General features: G+C 29.9%; 1 protein-coding gene across 1 annotated transcript in view; it reads left to right on the top strand.

Annotated features, from left to right (window-relative positions):
• Nucleotides 1–18,241, top strand: part of LOC117180300 (cyclic nucleotide-gated cation channel alpha-3-like) — a 375,315-nt gene that overhangs the window by 329,657 nt on the left and 27,417 nt on the right. The window contains exon 10 of the mRNA XM_033372719.1: nucleotides 9,724–9,891. Coding sequence (XP_033228610.1) covers nucleotides 9,724–9,891 — 168 coding nt within the window. The remainder of the gene's footprint in view (nucleotides 1–9,723; nucleotides 9,892–18,241) is intronic.

The raw sequence follows: 18,241 nt of genomic DNA on the forward strand, positions 1-18,241 counted from the left end.
TTGTTATTGAACAATTGAAATCATTCATTCCTGCATCAGTAAGTTGTTCCTCTGCTCAATGAAACACGAAATGGAAAGCCAATAGTGGATTTTATTGAGATAAATAGACTCACAGCTATTAAAAGTGTGTTTTTATCACTAAAATGAGATTTCGATATAATATTTTTAAATTTCCTCGTGTTTCTCCCATTGTCAAGAAATTTCCCCTTTTTCTAATTCTCTGGCATGCGAACTGAATTAGCAAAACGCAATAAGAAAATCCCAAAAAATTTTTTTCCAAGGTAAATATTTTTAATTAAAAATTTTATTATTATATTTTTTGTTTCGATTTCGATTTCATTTCTGATTGCAAATATTAACTTTTTGACTTTTATTGGAAATTATTTTTTTGTGCGAAATTAATTTTCTTGACTGAAAATGTAAAAAATCCATCTTTGGTTTAAAATTGACATTTAAAATTAAAAGCTGATCTTTTCTGGTTTAAAATCCATGTATTTTGTTAAAAGATCATCTTTCTTTGAAAAATATTAATTTTGTTAGAAATTGAACTATTTATTTGAAAATTGAACTATTTCATTGAAAATTCATATTTTTGGTTATTTTTTTATTGATAATAAAATTATTTTTTATTCAAATAGCAAATATTATGTTTTTTGTTGAGAATGTTTTTTTTCAATCCATTATTTAGATAGCAATTGAACTCGTTTGTATAAAATGAATTTTGTTGCTTAAATATTCATAATTTATTTAGAAATTCTACCTTTGTTCAAAAATATTTTGCAGTTTCTCTATGTTGTTGCAAACTTGTCATTTTTTGTTAAAACTTAATTTTTTTATCTGCAAATGTAGCGATACTTTTTTGCTGAGAATTATTTTGTTTTAAGTCAAGAATCCATTTTCTACACTGAACATGTAAATATTGTATTTTTGGCAAAATGATATTAATATTTTTAATTCAAAAGTCTACAGATATATTTTTAGTTTAGAATTTATCTCTTCTGATAAGGATATTTATTTGATTGAAATTTTATTATTGTATTAAACATTCAGATATTTTGTTAAGAACTCATATTTTTCATTGAAAATAAGACTACTTAGTCGAAGGTTGAGCTTCCTTCTTGAAAATTTATTTTATTACTTGAAGATTTAACTATTTTGCTAAGAATCTTTTTTTTTCTTTAAAACTAATTTTTTATCAGAAAATTTAACTATAACGTTTTTGGGTACGAATTTAATCGTTTTTATTTAAAAATTTAACTAATACACTTTATGTTGAGAGTTCATTTTTTCGTTTAAAATTCTACTACTTGGATGAAAGTTGTATTAAATTGATAAAAATGATTTTTGTTTTGTTTGTTTAAAATTGAGCTTTTTTTTCAAGTTTTTTTCAAGTATTTTGTTTAAAAAACATTTTTTTGATCGAAAATTGAAATGTTTGAAAATTCATCTTTCTTGCTTAAAAATTTAACTGCTTTGTTAATAATTCTTTTTTTTTATTTGTTCCATTTGGAAAATAATGATTGTAACTGATAATTAATTCATTTTATTTTTAATTAAAGATCTTTGTAGGTTAAACCTTCAACTATGTATTTTATTAAAAATTTATCTTCCTAGTTTGTCATTTTTTTTATTGTTAGAAAAATTCATGGACAAAAATTTTTCTGTCTTAGTTGAAAAATTAACTATTTTGTTAAAAATTTAAATGGATTTTAAAAATTTGTCAATTGTGCAATAAAGTTTAAGTATTTGGGTGTAAATGAACATTTTCGGTTTGAAATGAATACTTTTATTTGTTCAAAACTTAACTATTTGTTTGAAAAATTATCTTTCTTGATTAAAAATTATATTTTTGGTTTGAAATTTATTTTTTTTGTGTTAAACCTAAACATTTTTCTGAAAATTAAACTTTTTAGCTTGAAAATTGAATTTTCTTCTTAAAAATTAATCTTTTTTTGTAGAAAATTATTTTTTTTCTTGTTCAAGATTCAATTGCTTTTTTTAAAATGCAATATATTTCAACTGCAAATTTTAAGCATTTCATATTGATTTGAATATAGTGACTATACATTAATTTTATGTAGAGAAATTAATTCCCCATTATTTTCCTATTTTTCTACAAAGACACCCTATTTTTCCTATTTTGAGAACATTTGAGTCTGTGAAGTCTGTAATCTAGTCCAGATTATGAATTCAGATTGTGAATCACTCATGTTTTAATTATACCTGATGATAAAAAATATATCTTTTTAAATTTTGTATTTTCATATCAAATTAAACATATATTTTTACAGTTTTGTGTATTGTCGTTTCCAAATAGATCTAGAAAGTAAAGAAATTATTCTACTCGTCAATTTTATCGTCTGTGTAACGTGCATCCTTTAAATTCCTAATGCTTTACGTCCCATTGCGATAGTAGACAACTTCGATGCTATTTTATTCATTGCACCGCCACTTAATATTTTCACGTTTTTCTTCGCTCGTTCCGCCCTCTATTTTTTGAATATTTTCCAAAATAAAAAACTCTGGAATTAATTTAGAATCAATAGATATGCAACTTGGTTAGTCGCGCTTGAAAAAATTGTTTAAAATATTTCCTGTTTTAAGCATTTTTAAACTTTCCTGACTTTTATTTTTTTTTTATCTCCCTGAAAATCAAAAGAGTATTTTTTTACAAGTAGTATAACTATTAGAGTTTTGAGAGCCCTTAGTCAGTAAAAAAGAGAAAATCCTTATTAAATAAGTCAGGAATTTCGGATAGAGACTTACCTTACCGACAGTTCGATAACCTACAGTCGATAACTGAGTTATAACTGTTTTATCGACTAAGGATTTCCAGAACTCTTATAGCTACACTACTTATGAATAATTTTTTTAAAGAGTTCGTGTTACAAAAATACATCAGATGAAAAATCAACAAGACTCAGAAATCGAAATTGAAATCACAGCCAATCTTTCATTTCCGATTTTTATTCCTTTGTATTATTGTTACTGGTAAGTTTTTAAATACCCGAAAAAATTATTTTCCAGTTTAAAACTGTGTTAAGAATTTTTTCGCAAACAATAATGAATTTAATAGAAATTTTTCTTATGACATCATTTTTCAAAAATCTAAGAACGAAAATTTAAAAGATATTTTTGACCTCCAGGATTATAAAAAAAATTTAAATCAAGAATATATAAAAAAATTTCAAACGTGGAATTTTTTATCTATCCGTTTTAAATTAATTATACTTTTTCAGGATTCCAATACCCTACTCTTTCGCCTGATGACGATTTCAAATTCCAGAATTTTTTATTTTCGATTCACACTAATATTCATACATATTTAATCATCGTATACATTATTAATTATAATACTGTTCACCATTATACAATTTTACACAATTTTACATTTTTATATGTAAAACATTATTATTATTGCTCTTCTTCTTTACCCAGCGAAAATATTCAAAATTATTTTGTGTGAATTTGCTTCACTATTCTATTTTTATCGTAGAGGCTATGCATTTTAGTCTTTTACCCAATATTAGTTTATTATTCAACAAAATAATTAAATTTGTTGTTTCAATTTGCAATATCCCCCTTACTTAATTTATAATAAATAAAAAATATATAGATTATATTCCTGAAATTATGAAAAATCTTTCTAATTTTTTTTCTTAAAAGTAGTATAACTACGAGAGTTATGGGACCCCTCAGTCGGTAAAACAGAGATTATCCTTATTGGCCAAATCAAAATAGGGTGGCAGTTTTTTCATTCGAGAAAACAGATTCCAGTTTTTTTCTCGTTGGTAAAAATTTTTCGTGGTTTATAAAATTAAAAAACTGGAACGCTTAACGCTAAATTTTTTTATTTTGAATAATCAAAGCTGGATTTCGAATTAAAAATCTTAAACTGTAACTGTTGAATTTTAAGTATTTGAATTAACATTTTTTTTATTCAGTGGCTCAAGAACTAGTTTTTTTAGAAAAAACGTTTTTGAAACAAACACGAATTTTTTAATGCTATTTATTTACGAAATTTAAATGTTTTTTTAGCAAAAAGAAGCCATCATGGCCTCGATAGTAAGAACAAATTCTTCTTTTAAATTGCATTATATAATGTTACATTTGAAGTAATTGGACGAATTTTTCTTTCTCTAATTTTCTAAGTTTTCCCGATCTGAAAAAATTCACGCTCCAGCGGCCATCCTGTTTTATTTAAGAAGCCACTTTTAAGTGAATTTCCGACTCAATAAATAAAAAGGTGAGATTATATCAAAAGAACGATATTTAGAAAATTTATAGTACATAAAAAATGTTGTAAAAAGTTAACGACTCTTTGGTGAGCAATTTTTTCTACTGTCAATAAATTTTTGAGTATCAAAAGGGAATATATCTAATATCAGGATGAAAATAATAGCGATCTACTGAAAAATCATAAAACACTTGATTCCCTGGAGTGTCCAAAGACTTCATAAATCTCTCCATTCTCTCTTCTCTCTTCCGCATTGCAGTATTGCACGATGCAGTAGTACGCTACTAAAATACATAAATTTTCCTCCCCTTGCCCCTGACTTAACTGACTTATAACAAGTTCCTATTTTATTCACAGAATCCTGTTTATCATGCAAAGCAGTGCTAATTGAATTAGAAATAGAATTTACTCTCGTCTCTCCTTTTCCCTCTTCCCTCTACCACTTTTCCCTCCAGGGAAAGTAGATTTTTACTCAGATTGTGAAAATAGACAATATTGTAAATTTTTGTTTAAATTTTCATTAGGATGAATAAAAATATCATAAAAATATTTGTCAAAAAACACTTTGGAAATTTTAAGTCCTTAAGTTTGTTATTTTTAAATGAAATTGTGAAGCTGCTTAGTTTAAATTATACTAGTATCAAAAATTATCTACGTGAATAGCGCCTAAAAAAAGGATTTTTGTAGCCTATTAAGACGTAATTAGATTTGTCAAATCTCCCTCCTCCTATGACATTCCCCCTCTCTCTCTCTTCGCCTTTTCTATTCTCTTTTTTGTGGTCCAATTCGATCCTACCGGATCCTGTCTCATTATCTACTCTCCTTCCCTCAATTCCCCCACACCCGCATTACTTTCTCCTTGCATACTTTACCACTCCTATTTCCCTGATAATACTTTCCCTGGCTCAATTCCCCTCTCTCGCCTAACTCCTCACTCTTCTGTCCCCTCTTTTCTCTACCCCTACTTACTATACTTCTCTGACCTCGCTTATCATCCTTCGCATTCACTTTTCACGTCCCTATATTTTCTTAAAACTTTTCCTTTCCTAATTCCACCCAATCGTCTTTTGGAAACCTACTACTCTATTTTTATTTCGCCTGATTCACATCTCTTCTCTCACCCACACTTACACTTTTTTCCTCTGCTCTTCTCCCTTTACCCACTTACCCTCACATAACATTCCCTTTTGTATTTCTCCCTCCTCTAACTTCTCCAACTTCTTACCCTTCACTACTTGCCCTCATTATCCCTCTTTTCTCCAACTTCCCTTACTTCCTTTCTGACTTCTGCAACTTTATATCTAATTATTTTCGCTACACTTATTTCCTCTTTCCTGCTTCTTCTACTTCATCATCCTTTACATATACTCCACCTACGTCCACTCTTTCACTTCTGCTACTTTTTCCTTTATTATTTTACCTGCCTTTTTTTAATTCCACTACTTCCCCGTAACTGCTCTTTTTTCCTCTTCACTTACTTTCCTTACTTCCAGTAATTATCTTCCCTTACTTATTCTATTTTTATTTCTTACACTGAACTCAATAATCTTACTTTCCTTAACACACTGCCTCTTCGCTACATTTACTTCCTATCAGTTACTTCCCTTTCCAATGCTCTTTCTTCTCTTCATTTACTTACTCCTACTGATATCTTATTTCTCATATTTTCTTTTACACATTTCTTACCTTTTCTCCCCTCTCCTTAATTCCTTTATTAATTTCAATGCCTTCTCCTCTCAGTTCCCCTACTTTCCCAGTAATGCTTTTGTTTTCTATTCACTTACTTCCCTTACTTCCAGTACTGATCTCCCCTCACTTACTGGTCCTCTTTTTATTTCTTCTGATAATATGCACTACTTTACTTTTCCTTACTGTACGGTCCAATTTGGTTCATTAAACCCGCATTCGTTACTTCCCCTTCCAATGTGCAACCTCTCCACCCCACACTTCCTCCTACTGATACCTCTTCACTTACTAACCCTCTCATACTTATCTTACTTCCCTTTACCTTGCCTTCCCCCCATTACTTTGTCTGAAATTTCCTTCACTTGGCCTCCTTACCTCCCCACACTTATCTTGCTCCCCTTCCCTTAATTTTCTTTCTTCATCTACTTATTCCATATTTATTCCTTATCACTACACTTACTACACATACTTTTTCTCACTATACTGTCCCATTTCTTTTATTTAACCCTTATTAGTTACTTTCTTCTTCCAATCCTCTACCTCCTTTCTCCTCACTTACTTATCCTTTCTGACTTATCATATTTCCACCATTACTTTCTCTGCTTTCTCTTACTTTCCCTAGTTACCTCTTCTGACTTTTCCTGCTAGGGACCATTCACAAAATACGCGATACATTTTTCAGGAAATTGAGATCCCGCCCCTCTGCGTGATACTTTTTCCATTGGTCATACTATGGAGAATGATACTTCGGCAGCCCCCTCCCCTAAACGTATTACGTATTTTGTGAATGACCCCCTGCCCCTTTCCTTTATTGTCTCACTTCTCCTACTTGTCTTCTTTTAATTCTTCTCAGTACACTTACTATCCTTACTTTTCCTAATATACTGTCCCATTTATTTACTTATCCTCTCATTTATCATACTTCCTCTTACCTTACCTTCCCCTATTATTTTCTCTGAATGAACACTTCCACTACTTACCTACCCTGACTTCTCTACTTCCGCTTCCCTTACATATCTTACTTCTCCTACTTATCTCTCCCGACTTATCCTGTTTTTGCATATCTTGTTCTTACTTCTCCTTACTATCATCACTACTCTTACTACCCCTAATACACTGCCCCCTCCCATCAACAACTAATTATCAGTTATTTTCCCCCTCTCAATAACCCTCCCTTCCACTCACTTTCACCTACTGACATCTCTTCACTTACTTCCCCTCTCTCTCTCTCTTTTTAATGAAAGACTTTGTCAAATTGTGTACCTTAACTTCAACTCCTGACATGATCTACGAAATTTGAATACAACATCTGATTTTTACAGAAGACAATCTTTGAAGTCTTGCCTTAACTTTAATATGAGAAAACTGAAAAAATCGTTAGGGGTTTCCGAGATATGACAAAGAATGTCCAATCATGTCTGATTTAAGATTCAGCCGGCGTTCACTACTGTGTCACTCGATGCAGGGACGCTGGGACATTTTCAGTCATATCTCAGGAACCTGTGAAGGCTTTTCAAGTTTTCTTCGCATAAATTAAAGGTAAGATTTCAAAGATTGCGATTTGCCATTTTATATATTTTTGCTACATATTTCCTGATCCGTGGCACAAGTTGAGCACGAGGTACAAAATCTGAGACATTTTCGGCGATCACCGCTCTTGCGGTCGATAGCGGTGAACATTGACTAAAAGTCAACACAGATGCGCTTGGACATCTTTAGTCATATCTTGGGAACCTTTGAAGATTTTTGGAGATTTTTCGGCTCAAATTAAAGATGAAATTTCAAAAATTGTGTCCTGATGATTTCATATTTTTACCACATTTTTCCTAAGTCACAGCACACTTTGAATTTTAGGTTCAAAATTCAAGAATGAAAAAAGTCACTTCTCTCTTGATATAGCCTTTCCAACAAATTTCTTAAGCTTTTTAACTTTGATTTCGAACCAAGTTATCGTGTGTCAAAGTCGTCTATGATTTTTAGTACTATTCGCTCTAGCTGACGGTAATGTTAATAAAAATATTAGGTAACCTAGTATTTCAGATAATTTTGTTAAAAGATTAAATTTTATGGTTTGAATAGAAATCATGCTGTCAGAATAACAGAGAATTCGTTTAAAATTTAGTAAAAGACCAGTAAGGAGAACAAATTGAAAGCGCATGGCGTTCGAAATGAGTTTGGTAGAAAAACGAATACGATACTCTTTTTTCATGTCCTAATTCTTTCCTTTTTTATTTTCAACTTCTATCCGAAACGCGTTATTTACATTTCACTCTTCTGCTACGTTTACAAATCAACATTATTCGTTTATTCGATACACTCTGATTTTCCTATTATTGTTATCGACACACTCTCGATTTATTATATAGCACTTTTATATACAAATAGGGTATTTAGTTTTTCAGCTTGGAAAAAATTGATTTGTAGCTTTTGGAAATTGAAAATCCATAAAAAGATTTTACCCTAGATGATTTCTATTATATTCCCCACAGGACGAATGCAAAATCTTGAAAAATAACATTTTCGACACTACAAAATTCATGATGAAGACAATATGCGAAATAGGAAAATTAGGAAATTATTGTATTAGATTGTCGGCAGTTTAATATTCCTGAATTAAAACATTTTCGAATCTGAACAATTAAAAATCGTTAAATAATAAAATCTTTAGTAGAAAATAAAATTATAGAATCTTATATGCAGAAAATATTAATTTTATTTTTATATTGATTAAGCTATTGTTTGGTTTTTTATATTTCGGATTATTTTGATTCAAACATTATTTGGTATCTGCAGTTTTATAATTCGGGGAATTTTCAATTTTAAATTCGATAATGTTATAAGCAGTAAGGATTTTTAAATTGTCGGCAATTTTTTAATTTCGGGAATTTTCTATTTTGAATATTTTCTTTGAAGAAAATGTTGCTTTTCTTTTTTTTTACTCATCCCAGAAGATTCCAGAAATTATAAAAAATTTTGAAAATTTATATTTCTAAATTGGAAAATCCTCGAATTCCCAAATCCAAATAATTAAAAAATGGTATTTTATAAAATAATAAATAATGCATATAAATACTTTTATTTGATGCACATATTTTCCACATTATTTATTTTTTGTACTGATGTATTATCTGACCAATTTTTTAATATTTTACATTCAGAAATTTTCTGCTGTCAGAAAGTCTATAGTGTTAGATATTTTATTATATTGTCTATTATATTTCGGGAGTTTTATTTTTGGAAAATTGTCAGCCTGTGTACCGGTAATTTATAAAATTTGTCAATATAGAAAACTTAGGGAATTTATGATTCGGGAACTCCTCAATTTCGGAATTTCTAATTTTCTGCAATTTTTTAATTTCAAGAGTTTTCTATTTTTAATATTCTCTTTTACGAAAAGTTTTACAGTGTTACAAATTTTGTTTTGTATTTTTAGTCATCTCGAAATTTCCCTGGAAAGAAACGGAATTCATACATTTTAGAAGAATTGTAGTATTTTTAAATTAAAATTACTGCTTTAAATAGACATTAATTTAATTGTTCTCACCCCCTTTCTTCTGACTTGAGATTTATCACCTTATGATATTTTGCAACAGCAACTTATTTTTTGCCTTTTACACAATTTTTAATTTTCTTCCATTAAAACAAAAAATAAAAGCACTTATAACAAACTTTCCATAGGGTAGGAATGAATGAAAAAAATAATATTGAACATTAATAATAAATAGACAACAAAATAAAAGCGGAAGTAGATCAGATGCTTGGAACTCCTTAATAACCGATAAATGGCTAAATCAACGCAGGTAACCGACGAACAGCCAGCGTGAGGTCAGTTGGCTACTCGGATCTCTTCGTCCTCAGTAAAAAGGACATGTGGGACGTCCTCAAAGAATATCCGGCCGCGAGGGTGCGACTGGAAGCCATCGCTGTTAAAAGACTGGAAAAATACAAGAGAGCTCCACTCGAAAAGGGTGAGTATTTATATATTTTTTCATAAATAAAAAAAATAAATCAAAATAGACGCCCCGCACTTGCAAAAGAGTTTTTAGCCAATTAAAGCTTTAATCAAGTCGTTTAAATGTTTCCCTTCCATACTGTACCTTCCCTAGTTTCGCCCCTTTTGTTCTACCTTTAGCTCTTCCTTCCCGAACTTCTTTCCCTCTATTTTCTCCTCTCCTATATTTGCTAACTAACACTACCTTCCTCTATTTCCTCTCCCCAGACCTTATTTCTCTAATCCTGTTCACCTTTATTTATAATCATTGCCCCATCTTCATCTCACTTACACTCAATTTTCGTACTTTTCCTCTTCTTAATACCCCTCACTTTCTCGTATTTCACCTTCCCTCGCTTCTCTTACTTCTCCTTCCACCACTTCTTTTCTCCTCCCCAAATTTTGCCTTACTTAACCTTTATTCCTCCATTTCACCTTCTTTACCTCACTTTCCTTTTCTTATTTCTTAATAGTTCACCTTCTTACGACCTCTTTCTTTTCACCACTTTTCCTCCTCTCCTCCTCTCTTCGTCTTACCTTTTCGAACTTCTTTCTCATCAACTTCCACCTCTTTTATCTTCCCTAGAAAATACTTCACTTCTCCTACTTCCTCTCCCGAGCCCTCACTTTTCTATCCCTATTCACCCTCATTTTCAATCCTTGCCCTTCTGCAACGTACTAATACTCATTTTTGCTACTTTTCCTCTTTCTATTTGACCTCACTTCCCTTACTTTGCTCCCCTTATTTGCTCTCCACTCATTTCCCTTCACTTCATTTTGGTTTTCCTTTGAAAATTGTGATAGATGGACGGACATCCGACCAAAACTGTAATGCCTAATTTGTTAAGAACGCATAAAAGATGGTAAATGTGTATTTTTTTAACCTTAAAAACTTCTAAAATGCACTTTGTGGCCTATTAAAATGTCAATAAAGTTTTGAAATCTCCCTCGCCCTTTATTACCTACTCCTATCTCTCCTTCTCTCTTTTATCTTATCATATTTTCATTCAATTTTTCGTTTCCTCTCTACCTCTCCAATTATCCTTCCACTTTCTCCTAATCCTAACCTCCCCTTCCCACTCCTTCTCGTTTACTATGATTTGCTACTTCCTTAACTTCTTTGGCCCTCCCTTTACTTTAAATTCTTTCAAACTTCCCCTCTCTTTCCGTACTATTTCTTATTTCCACTCTTATCTTCTATCTTATCATATTTGTATTCGATTTCTCTTATCCTCCCTACCTATTCAATCATTAATCCACCTTTTCCTACACATCCCTAATTCTCCTTCCCATTCCTACTTCCCCTCCGCTTCCCACCACTCTTTCTATGATTTTTCTACTTCCTTAAAATCCTTAGCCCTCCCCTTACTTTCTAATCCATTCCTACTTAACCTCTTTTCCTCTAATACTCTTTATTTCCGCTCTCATACCTCACCTGATTCTTCACTTCTTTTCCACTCTTAATTACTTTTACTATAATTTCCCTCCTTTCTTTACTTATCTGGCCTTACCTTTACATTCCAAACCCTTCAAACTTCCTCCTCTCTTCCTCAAATTTGCAACTCAAAAGAATGTAATTTTAAACTATAAAACATATTTAAAAAATTCAAATAGTTAAATTTTTATTTAAAAAATGAATTTTTAACTAAAAATTAAATCAATTTTGAATAAAATAGTCAAATTTTTAACTATAAGTAGAAGAAATTTCGACCAAACGAGCTTTTATTCTGAATAAGAATTACTATTATAGACTTTTAGATAAAAAAATCAACTTTTAAACAATAGTTGGATTTTCTTATTATATTCTATTGGCTTTGTTCAATTCGAGCTGAATCATTAACTAAAAAAAATAAAATTTCTAATTAAAAAAATAGATTTTCCGGTTTTCAGTGATTCCGAATAATAAAGATTTCCTCTATCAAATTAATAAATCCCCGTCGCTGCAAGATATAAATTACTTGTAACGAATTATTATCTGATTCTGATAGGACCGCCCCTTATTTACATGTGACTTGAAATGAAGAAAGCAGCATTAGGACCAAAAAACTGCTTTTCGGCTATTCGTTGAATCCGAATAATAAAGATTTCTTCTATCGGATAACAAATTCCCATTTCTCCACAATCTTAGTTATTTGTAAAAAGTTACTACCCGATTCTGGTAGGACTGACATTTATTTGTGACGTGGAACGAAGAAACCAGCTTTAGGACAAAAATATCGATTTTCAGGTTTTCTTTGATTCTGAATAATAAAGATTTTCTCTGTCGTATAAAAAATATCACCATTTCTCCACAATCTTAGTTACTGGTTACAAGCTACTATCCGATTCAGATAGGATGGCCCCTCATTTACATGTGACGTTGCAGGAAGAAACCAGCTAATTATTTAAAAAAATTTTAATTTATCTGCCAAACCAGCTATAGGACCAAAAATCGATTTTGGGATATTCATTAAATTAGAATAAAAAATATTTCCTCTATCGAATAAAAAAACCCCATTGTTCCAAAATCTAACTTACTTATAAGAAGTTAATTTCCTGATTCTGATAGGAGGGGGCCTTATGAATTTGTGACGTGGAACGAAAAAACCAGCCTTAGGACCAAACAATCGATTTTCCGGTTGTCTTCCTGTTTGTCTTCCTTTCACTTTGATTTGCTTCATCTCGTAAATTCATGTTCGGCCCTAAGGCTAGTATTATGAAATATTGACAATATAAACTTATAATAAATATCTTGGATTGTGTTCAGAACAATCTTGCAATTTTTATTAGTTTATATTTGTGAATATTTCTTAATCACCCAAACTTAAAACCAATGGCGAATCACTGGATGGGTGGCCAGCTATTCTACCAATTACCCTATTTCCTTTGAAAAATCTTTTTTTTATATTTGATATTCCTGAATTTAAAATGTTTATTTTGGACCCAATTTTTTTCGAATAAAATTGAATTTATCAGGTATTTGAAAGTGGACTTTAGGGTGGTAACTGCACGAGTGGTTGCACGTACACTGAGAAATATAAAAGTAAAGAGGGTAAAAGAGGTTGCCGGATATCAAGTAGACACCTCGTACCCACTTGTTGCCGAAACATGTTAACCACCGAAATAAGGGAAGTTTGCTGAGAGTGACACTGAATTTAGGTGAAAGCTTAGAAAAGTTTCTGGTTACATTTTGTTATATTAAAGTTGTCATTCATTTTCATTTTTTGTTCAAATTATTCACTCATTTTTAATTTATTTCAGTATTCAAATTTGTTCATTTTTCAAATTTGAAGATTTTTTTCATTAGTTTACGGTTTAAATCGCTCATTTTTATAATTTCCAATTACTTTTTTTTATTTTCGTTTGAGGTTCTCCAATTTCAAGAGACTTTCGGAACCAAATATTTTTATTTTTAAAAGCTTGTGCTCTTTTTTAATATTAATTTCCCTTAATCTGAAGACGCATAGGATTCAGATGGATTACACGGACTACCTGTATTTTTTAAACTAAAAAATATCAATTTTTCACAAAAAGGGAATACTTGAATTTATACTTAAAATTAAAGTTCGACAAAAAGAAAGAGGAATTTTCAACAAAATAAATAAATTTTCAGCCTTAATGATAAATATCTTACTGTAAGGAATAACTTTTCATTTATAGAATCAATTTTCGTCAAAAAACAATGATTTTTCAACGATTTATTTAAATTTTTAACCAAAGATATCAATTTGAAACTATATGAAGAATATTTATCCAATAAAATAATTATTTCGCCAAATTGTTTAATTTTTTTACAAAATAGAATTTTTTTTCTATAAGAAATAAATTCTGTAGGGAAAATGTAATAGTTGATGTTTCAACTAACACCTATTTTGATTTTAAACAAAATAAAAATTCAAGCAAAAAAAGAGTATTTTTAACAAAATGTTTAAATCTTTAACACAAAACATACATTCTAAAAATTAGTTTTTCACGAAAAATTTTTTTTTGACAAAATAGTTAAATCTGTAACCAACGCGAAGATTTTTCAGCCAGAAAAATGCATTTTAACAGCGTATCTTAACTTTCAACTAAGTGGTTGAATTTTAAACCAACTGAAAACATTATTCTTCTACATTAATTTTCTAAAAGTGATGAATTTTTTTACTAAACTTATGCATCTCCTATCAAAAAATGAATTTTTAATAATTTAGTTCCACTTTCCCCCGAAAACTTAAATTTTAAATTACGATGATACTTTTTCTATCATAAAATTAACAAAATACATGCATTTTCATCTAATTAATTGAATTTTTTAACTAAAAAGAAATTACAATTAAAAATTAAACTTTTAAATTTTCAGTTAAAAAAATAAATTTTCAACAAAGAAAAAAACAATTTTAAACCATGTGGGCGAGTTTTTAAATAAAAAAATATTAAACTTCCACCAGAAAAAGTTGCATTTTTGCCAAAATAGTTAAATTTGTAAGTTTAAAAATTAATTTCTAACAAAAAATATGATCATATTTCCATTAGAAAAAATTCAACCAAATAAGAGGAAGTTTTAACAAAATAATTGAATCCTTAACCAAAAAAGATTAATTTTCAATCAGACCGTTGTATTCTTTAAAAAACAAAAAAGACGTATTTTCAACAAAAATGTTGAATTTTTAACTAGGAAAAATCTTTTAATCAAGACGGAAAAAATACCTACCAAATTGTAAAGAATTTATAATAAAAAAATAGGATTCTCTAGAAACCAGTTGAATCATCAACCAAAAATCGAAAATATAAATTTTCAATTAAAAAAGAATTCATTTTCAACCAAAAAGATAACAAATTTTCAACCAAATATTTCCATTACTAACCCATAAAATGAATCTTCAGCAGAATTTTCTCCCAGCGGAGATTATTTCTGAACAAAAAATATTATAGTAGACTTTTTAATTTAAAATAATTAACATTCATCGAAAATTTGTTTCAACTTACTAAGCGGGTTCTATCAATTTACTTCGCATTCGGGGGAACAAACAATAAAATGGAGAAACTCCCTGTAAACCCAAAAAAAGGATTAAATTAAAGGAAATAAGTGGAGGAAAGTAAGAGGAATGAGAGGACATGTGAGTAGTAAGTAGGAGAAATGCGAAGAAATGAGTTGAATGAGTAGGGGAAGCGAGGCTAAGAGAAGAGGAAATAAAAAAGAGGAAGTTGGGAAAATCGGGTAGAATAAGATTAGAAGAAGTAGAGCAAAATAGAGAGAGCGAGTATGTAAAATATGTGAAATTAGGAAAAGGAAAGTAGGTCTGGTGAAGCAAAAATAAAGGATGAAAAATTTGGGTGTTTCAGGAGAAGTGAGGGAAGTTTAAGGGAAATAAAGATGTGTTTCAGAAAAATGATAGGGGATAATGAGGGAAAAATAAGGGAAGTAACGAAAGTGGGGGTGAATTAAGGTAGTGTCCGTAGAGGAAATGAAAAAAAATAATGTTTTGAAAATATGGAAAACCAGCAATAATAAGAGGAGAGGAAGTAGAGAAAGTGAGGAGAAATGAGAGAACTGAGTAGGGAAGTGAGGCTACGAGAGTGGTGCGGATGTAGGGGAAGTCAGGCGTAATAAGAAGAAAGGAAGTATTGGAAGTAAAGCCAAATTGAAGGTGGAAGAATTAGGAGAGGGGAAGTAGGTGAAATATGTGAAATTATGAGAGGGAAAGTAGGTAACGCGATGACAAACTATGAGAAAAAAATAGGGTGTTTTGGGAGAAATGAGGGTTAGTTAAGGAAAGTAAGGGTAGAAAGCAGGAAAGTTATATAAAATTGGGGTGTTAAGGGAGAGGTACGAAAAGTAAAGGAAGTGATTGTAGATGAGAGTAGAAAAAGTAGCGGAACTGAAAGAAACTTATCAATGGAAAAATATGGCAAATCAGGGAAAATAATAAGAGCCAAAATAGGACAAGTGAGAAAAAATGAGAGGAGTGAGTGGGAGAAGAGAACATAAGAGAGAGGTGTGGATGTTTTTGAGGAATAAGGGAGGTGATGATGAATTAATAAAGGGGAAGTGGGGAAATTAATGGGTAGTAGATTTTAGGGAAATTAGGTGAGGGGCAGTAGTGTTAATAGTTGAAATAGGCGAAATTAGGGTAGGGAAAGTAGGTGAGGTGAGAGAAAATGAAGGTTAAAAAAGTAGGGTGTATTGGGAGACGTTAAAACTTTTACAATTTATTATTAGTTTTATTTCTAAATATTCTTTAATATAATCGTATTTAAATGAGGTGGCCAATCATTGGAGTGTGGCCAACCATTGGAGAGTGGCCAATCATTGGATAGTGTTCAACCATTCTTCCAATCACCTTTCCTAAAGTTGTTCAAAGTAAAAAGAAAATTTGTGAACAATGAAAAGTTGAACCGGAATAACTTTTCTACAAGTTAAATGTGAAATCGGTTGAACACAAAAACGAATCGAATTGTTTAAGCGTTTAACTGGCAAAATGCGGAACATTAATTTCTGCAAAACAGTATAACTGCTGGCGGTCTGGCACAGTCCTTGTTTTCCTAAGTGGCAGTGTGGTTTACCAAACCCTCGGGCAAGTTGAGTTGCGGTACTGATGTAGAAGCAAATTTCTACATTTCCAAGCAGTGAAATAACAGTTTTGTCCGCACCACATCCAGATATGACAATGAGCACTGCGGCCACAAACCCGATTTTCCCGTTGGTAATGTACAAACTTTCTTTCTCTGACTGGAAACAAAGTTTCACTTCCACCGGTGCGCATCCAGAGAAGACTTTTAATTTTTATTGTAAATTATACAAATATATTAATCATGGATGTTATAAATATAATTGAAAGTTTAAATAGGAACAATATTTTTATATTTACAAGCTGCGTTTTGTATGCCATAGTAGAATCATTAATTAACAAGTATAAAATATTCGTAAAGTTTCTAAAGCCAAGCATAAACTGTAAAAAGATTATTTTCAAACAGCAAAATTTAGATCCTTAACTTTGATAAATTATATAGTTTAATGATTCAAAAATACATAAATCCACGTCATTGGTTAACTCATGGATCGTGGCATTCCCGGTTCTAATACGGGCGGAGGCAGATTTTTAATTTTTCTTAATAAATTATTTGTCTGAAGAAATCGTTCTAACGAATCAATATTTTTATTATTTATAAATGAATGCTATCATTTTCAATGTTCTATGTTGAAGAAGAAATCAACGAATTTATCAATTTTTAAAATTATATCATTTTAAGCATTTTAAGTTAGAAACATTCAAAATTAAGAGATTGCAATTTTCTATCGAACACTTTTTAAATTAGAAGTTAAGTTATTTTAATTTTGAGTCGTTGAAAATGAATAATTATTCAATTGTCATTTATAAATTAAAAGTTTTTTTTAATCTTTTAAAACATTTTCTAATTCTGTATTTATTACAAAAAAAATTATTTTAAATTTTCCCAGTTACCTTGGAAAAATTGTATCATCTCAAAACTTTTTGAAATACCTAAAAAGCTACAAAATTTTATTTTAAAATCTTTTAGAATCCGCAATTTATTTTGCTTTTTTTGTAATCTTTCCAAAATTTAATTTATTTTTCAATTTTTTGTTGAACTTCTAAAAATCTTTTAAAGCTATTCAAATTTTTCTTTAAAATTTCAATAAATCCTGCGAAATTAAAAAAAATTGCGGGACGACTGAAAAATCTCGAAAAATAAAATTCCCGACACTGAAAAATTCCCGACTTAGAAAATTCTCGATTGATCAAATTCGCAAATAATAAAATTGCCGAAAAATAAAAATACCGATTTTAAAAATTCCCAAATAATAAAATACACGAATAATAAAATTACCGAAAAATAAAAATACCAAATCGGAAAATTGGAGAAAAATAAAATTCACCAATAATAAAATTGCCGAAAAATAAAAATACCGAATTGGAAAATTCCCGAATAATAAAATTTTCGAATAGTAAAATTTCAGAATTATAAAATTCCCGAATAATAAAATTCTCGACAGTTTATAATATTACCGAACTGGAAAATTCCCGAATATTAAATTTCCGACAGTTTATAATATTCCCGAATTGGAAAATTCCCGAATAATAAAATTCGCGACAAAAAATTGCCGATTTATAAAATATCCGAATTGGAAAATTCCTGAATTTTAACAATTAGAATTTTTTAAGAATATATTTTATTCATTAGAAATATAACAATAAGACATCAGCTTCAAAAATTATTTTTAAGATTTAAAATTTCGAAGCTTATTTCTTGAATTTAAAATAGCAATAATTTTAAATAAAATATTTCTAGGTAACGCATGTTTTTTTAATGTTTCCAATAATTAAAAAATTCCAAAAATGTTCGCA

The sequence above is a fragment of the Belonocnema kinseyi genome, chromosome 9, assembly GCF_010883055.1.
Source record: "Belonocnema kinseyi isolate 2016_QV_RU_SX_M_011 chromosome 9, B_treatae_v1, whole genome shotgun sequence".
NCBI lineage: Eukaryota > Metazoa > Arthropoda > Insecta > Hymenoptera > Cynipidae > Belonocnema > Belonocnema kinseyi.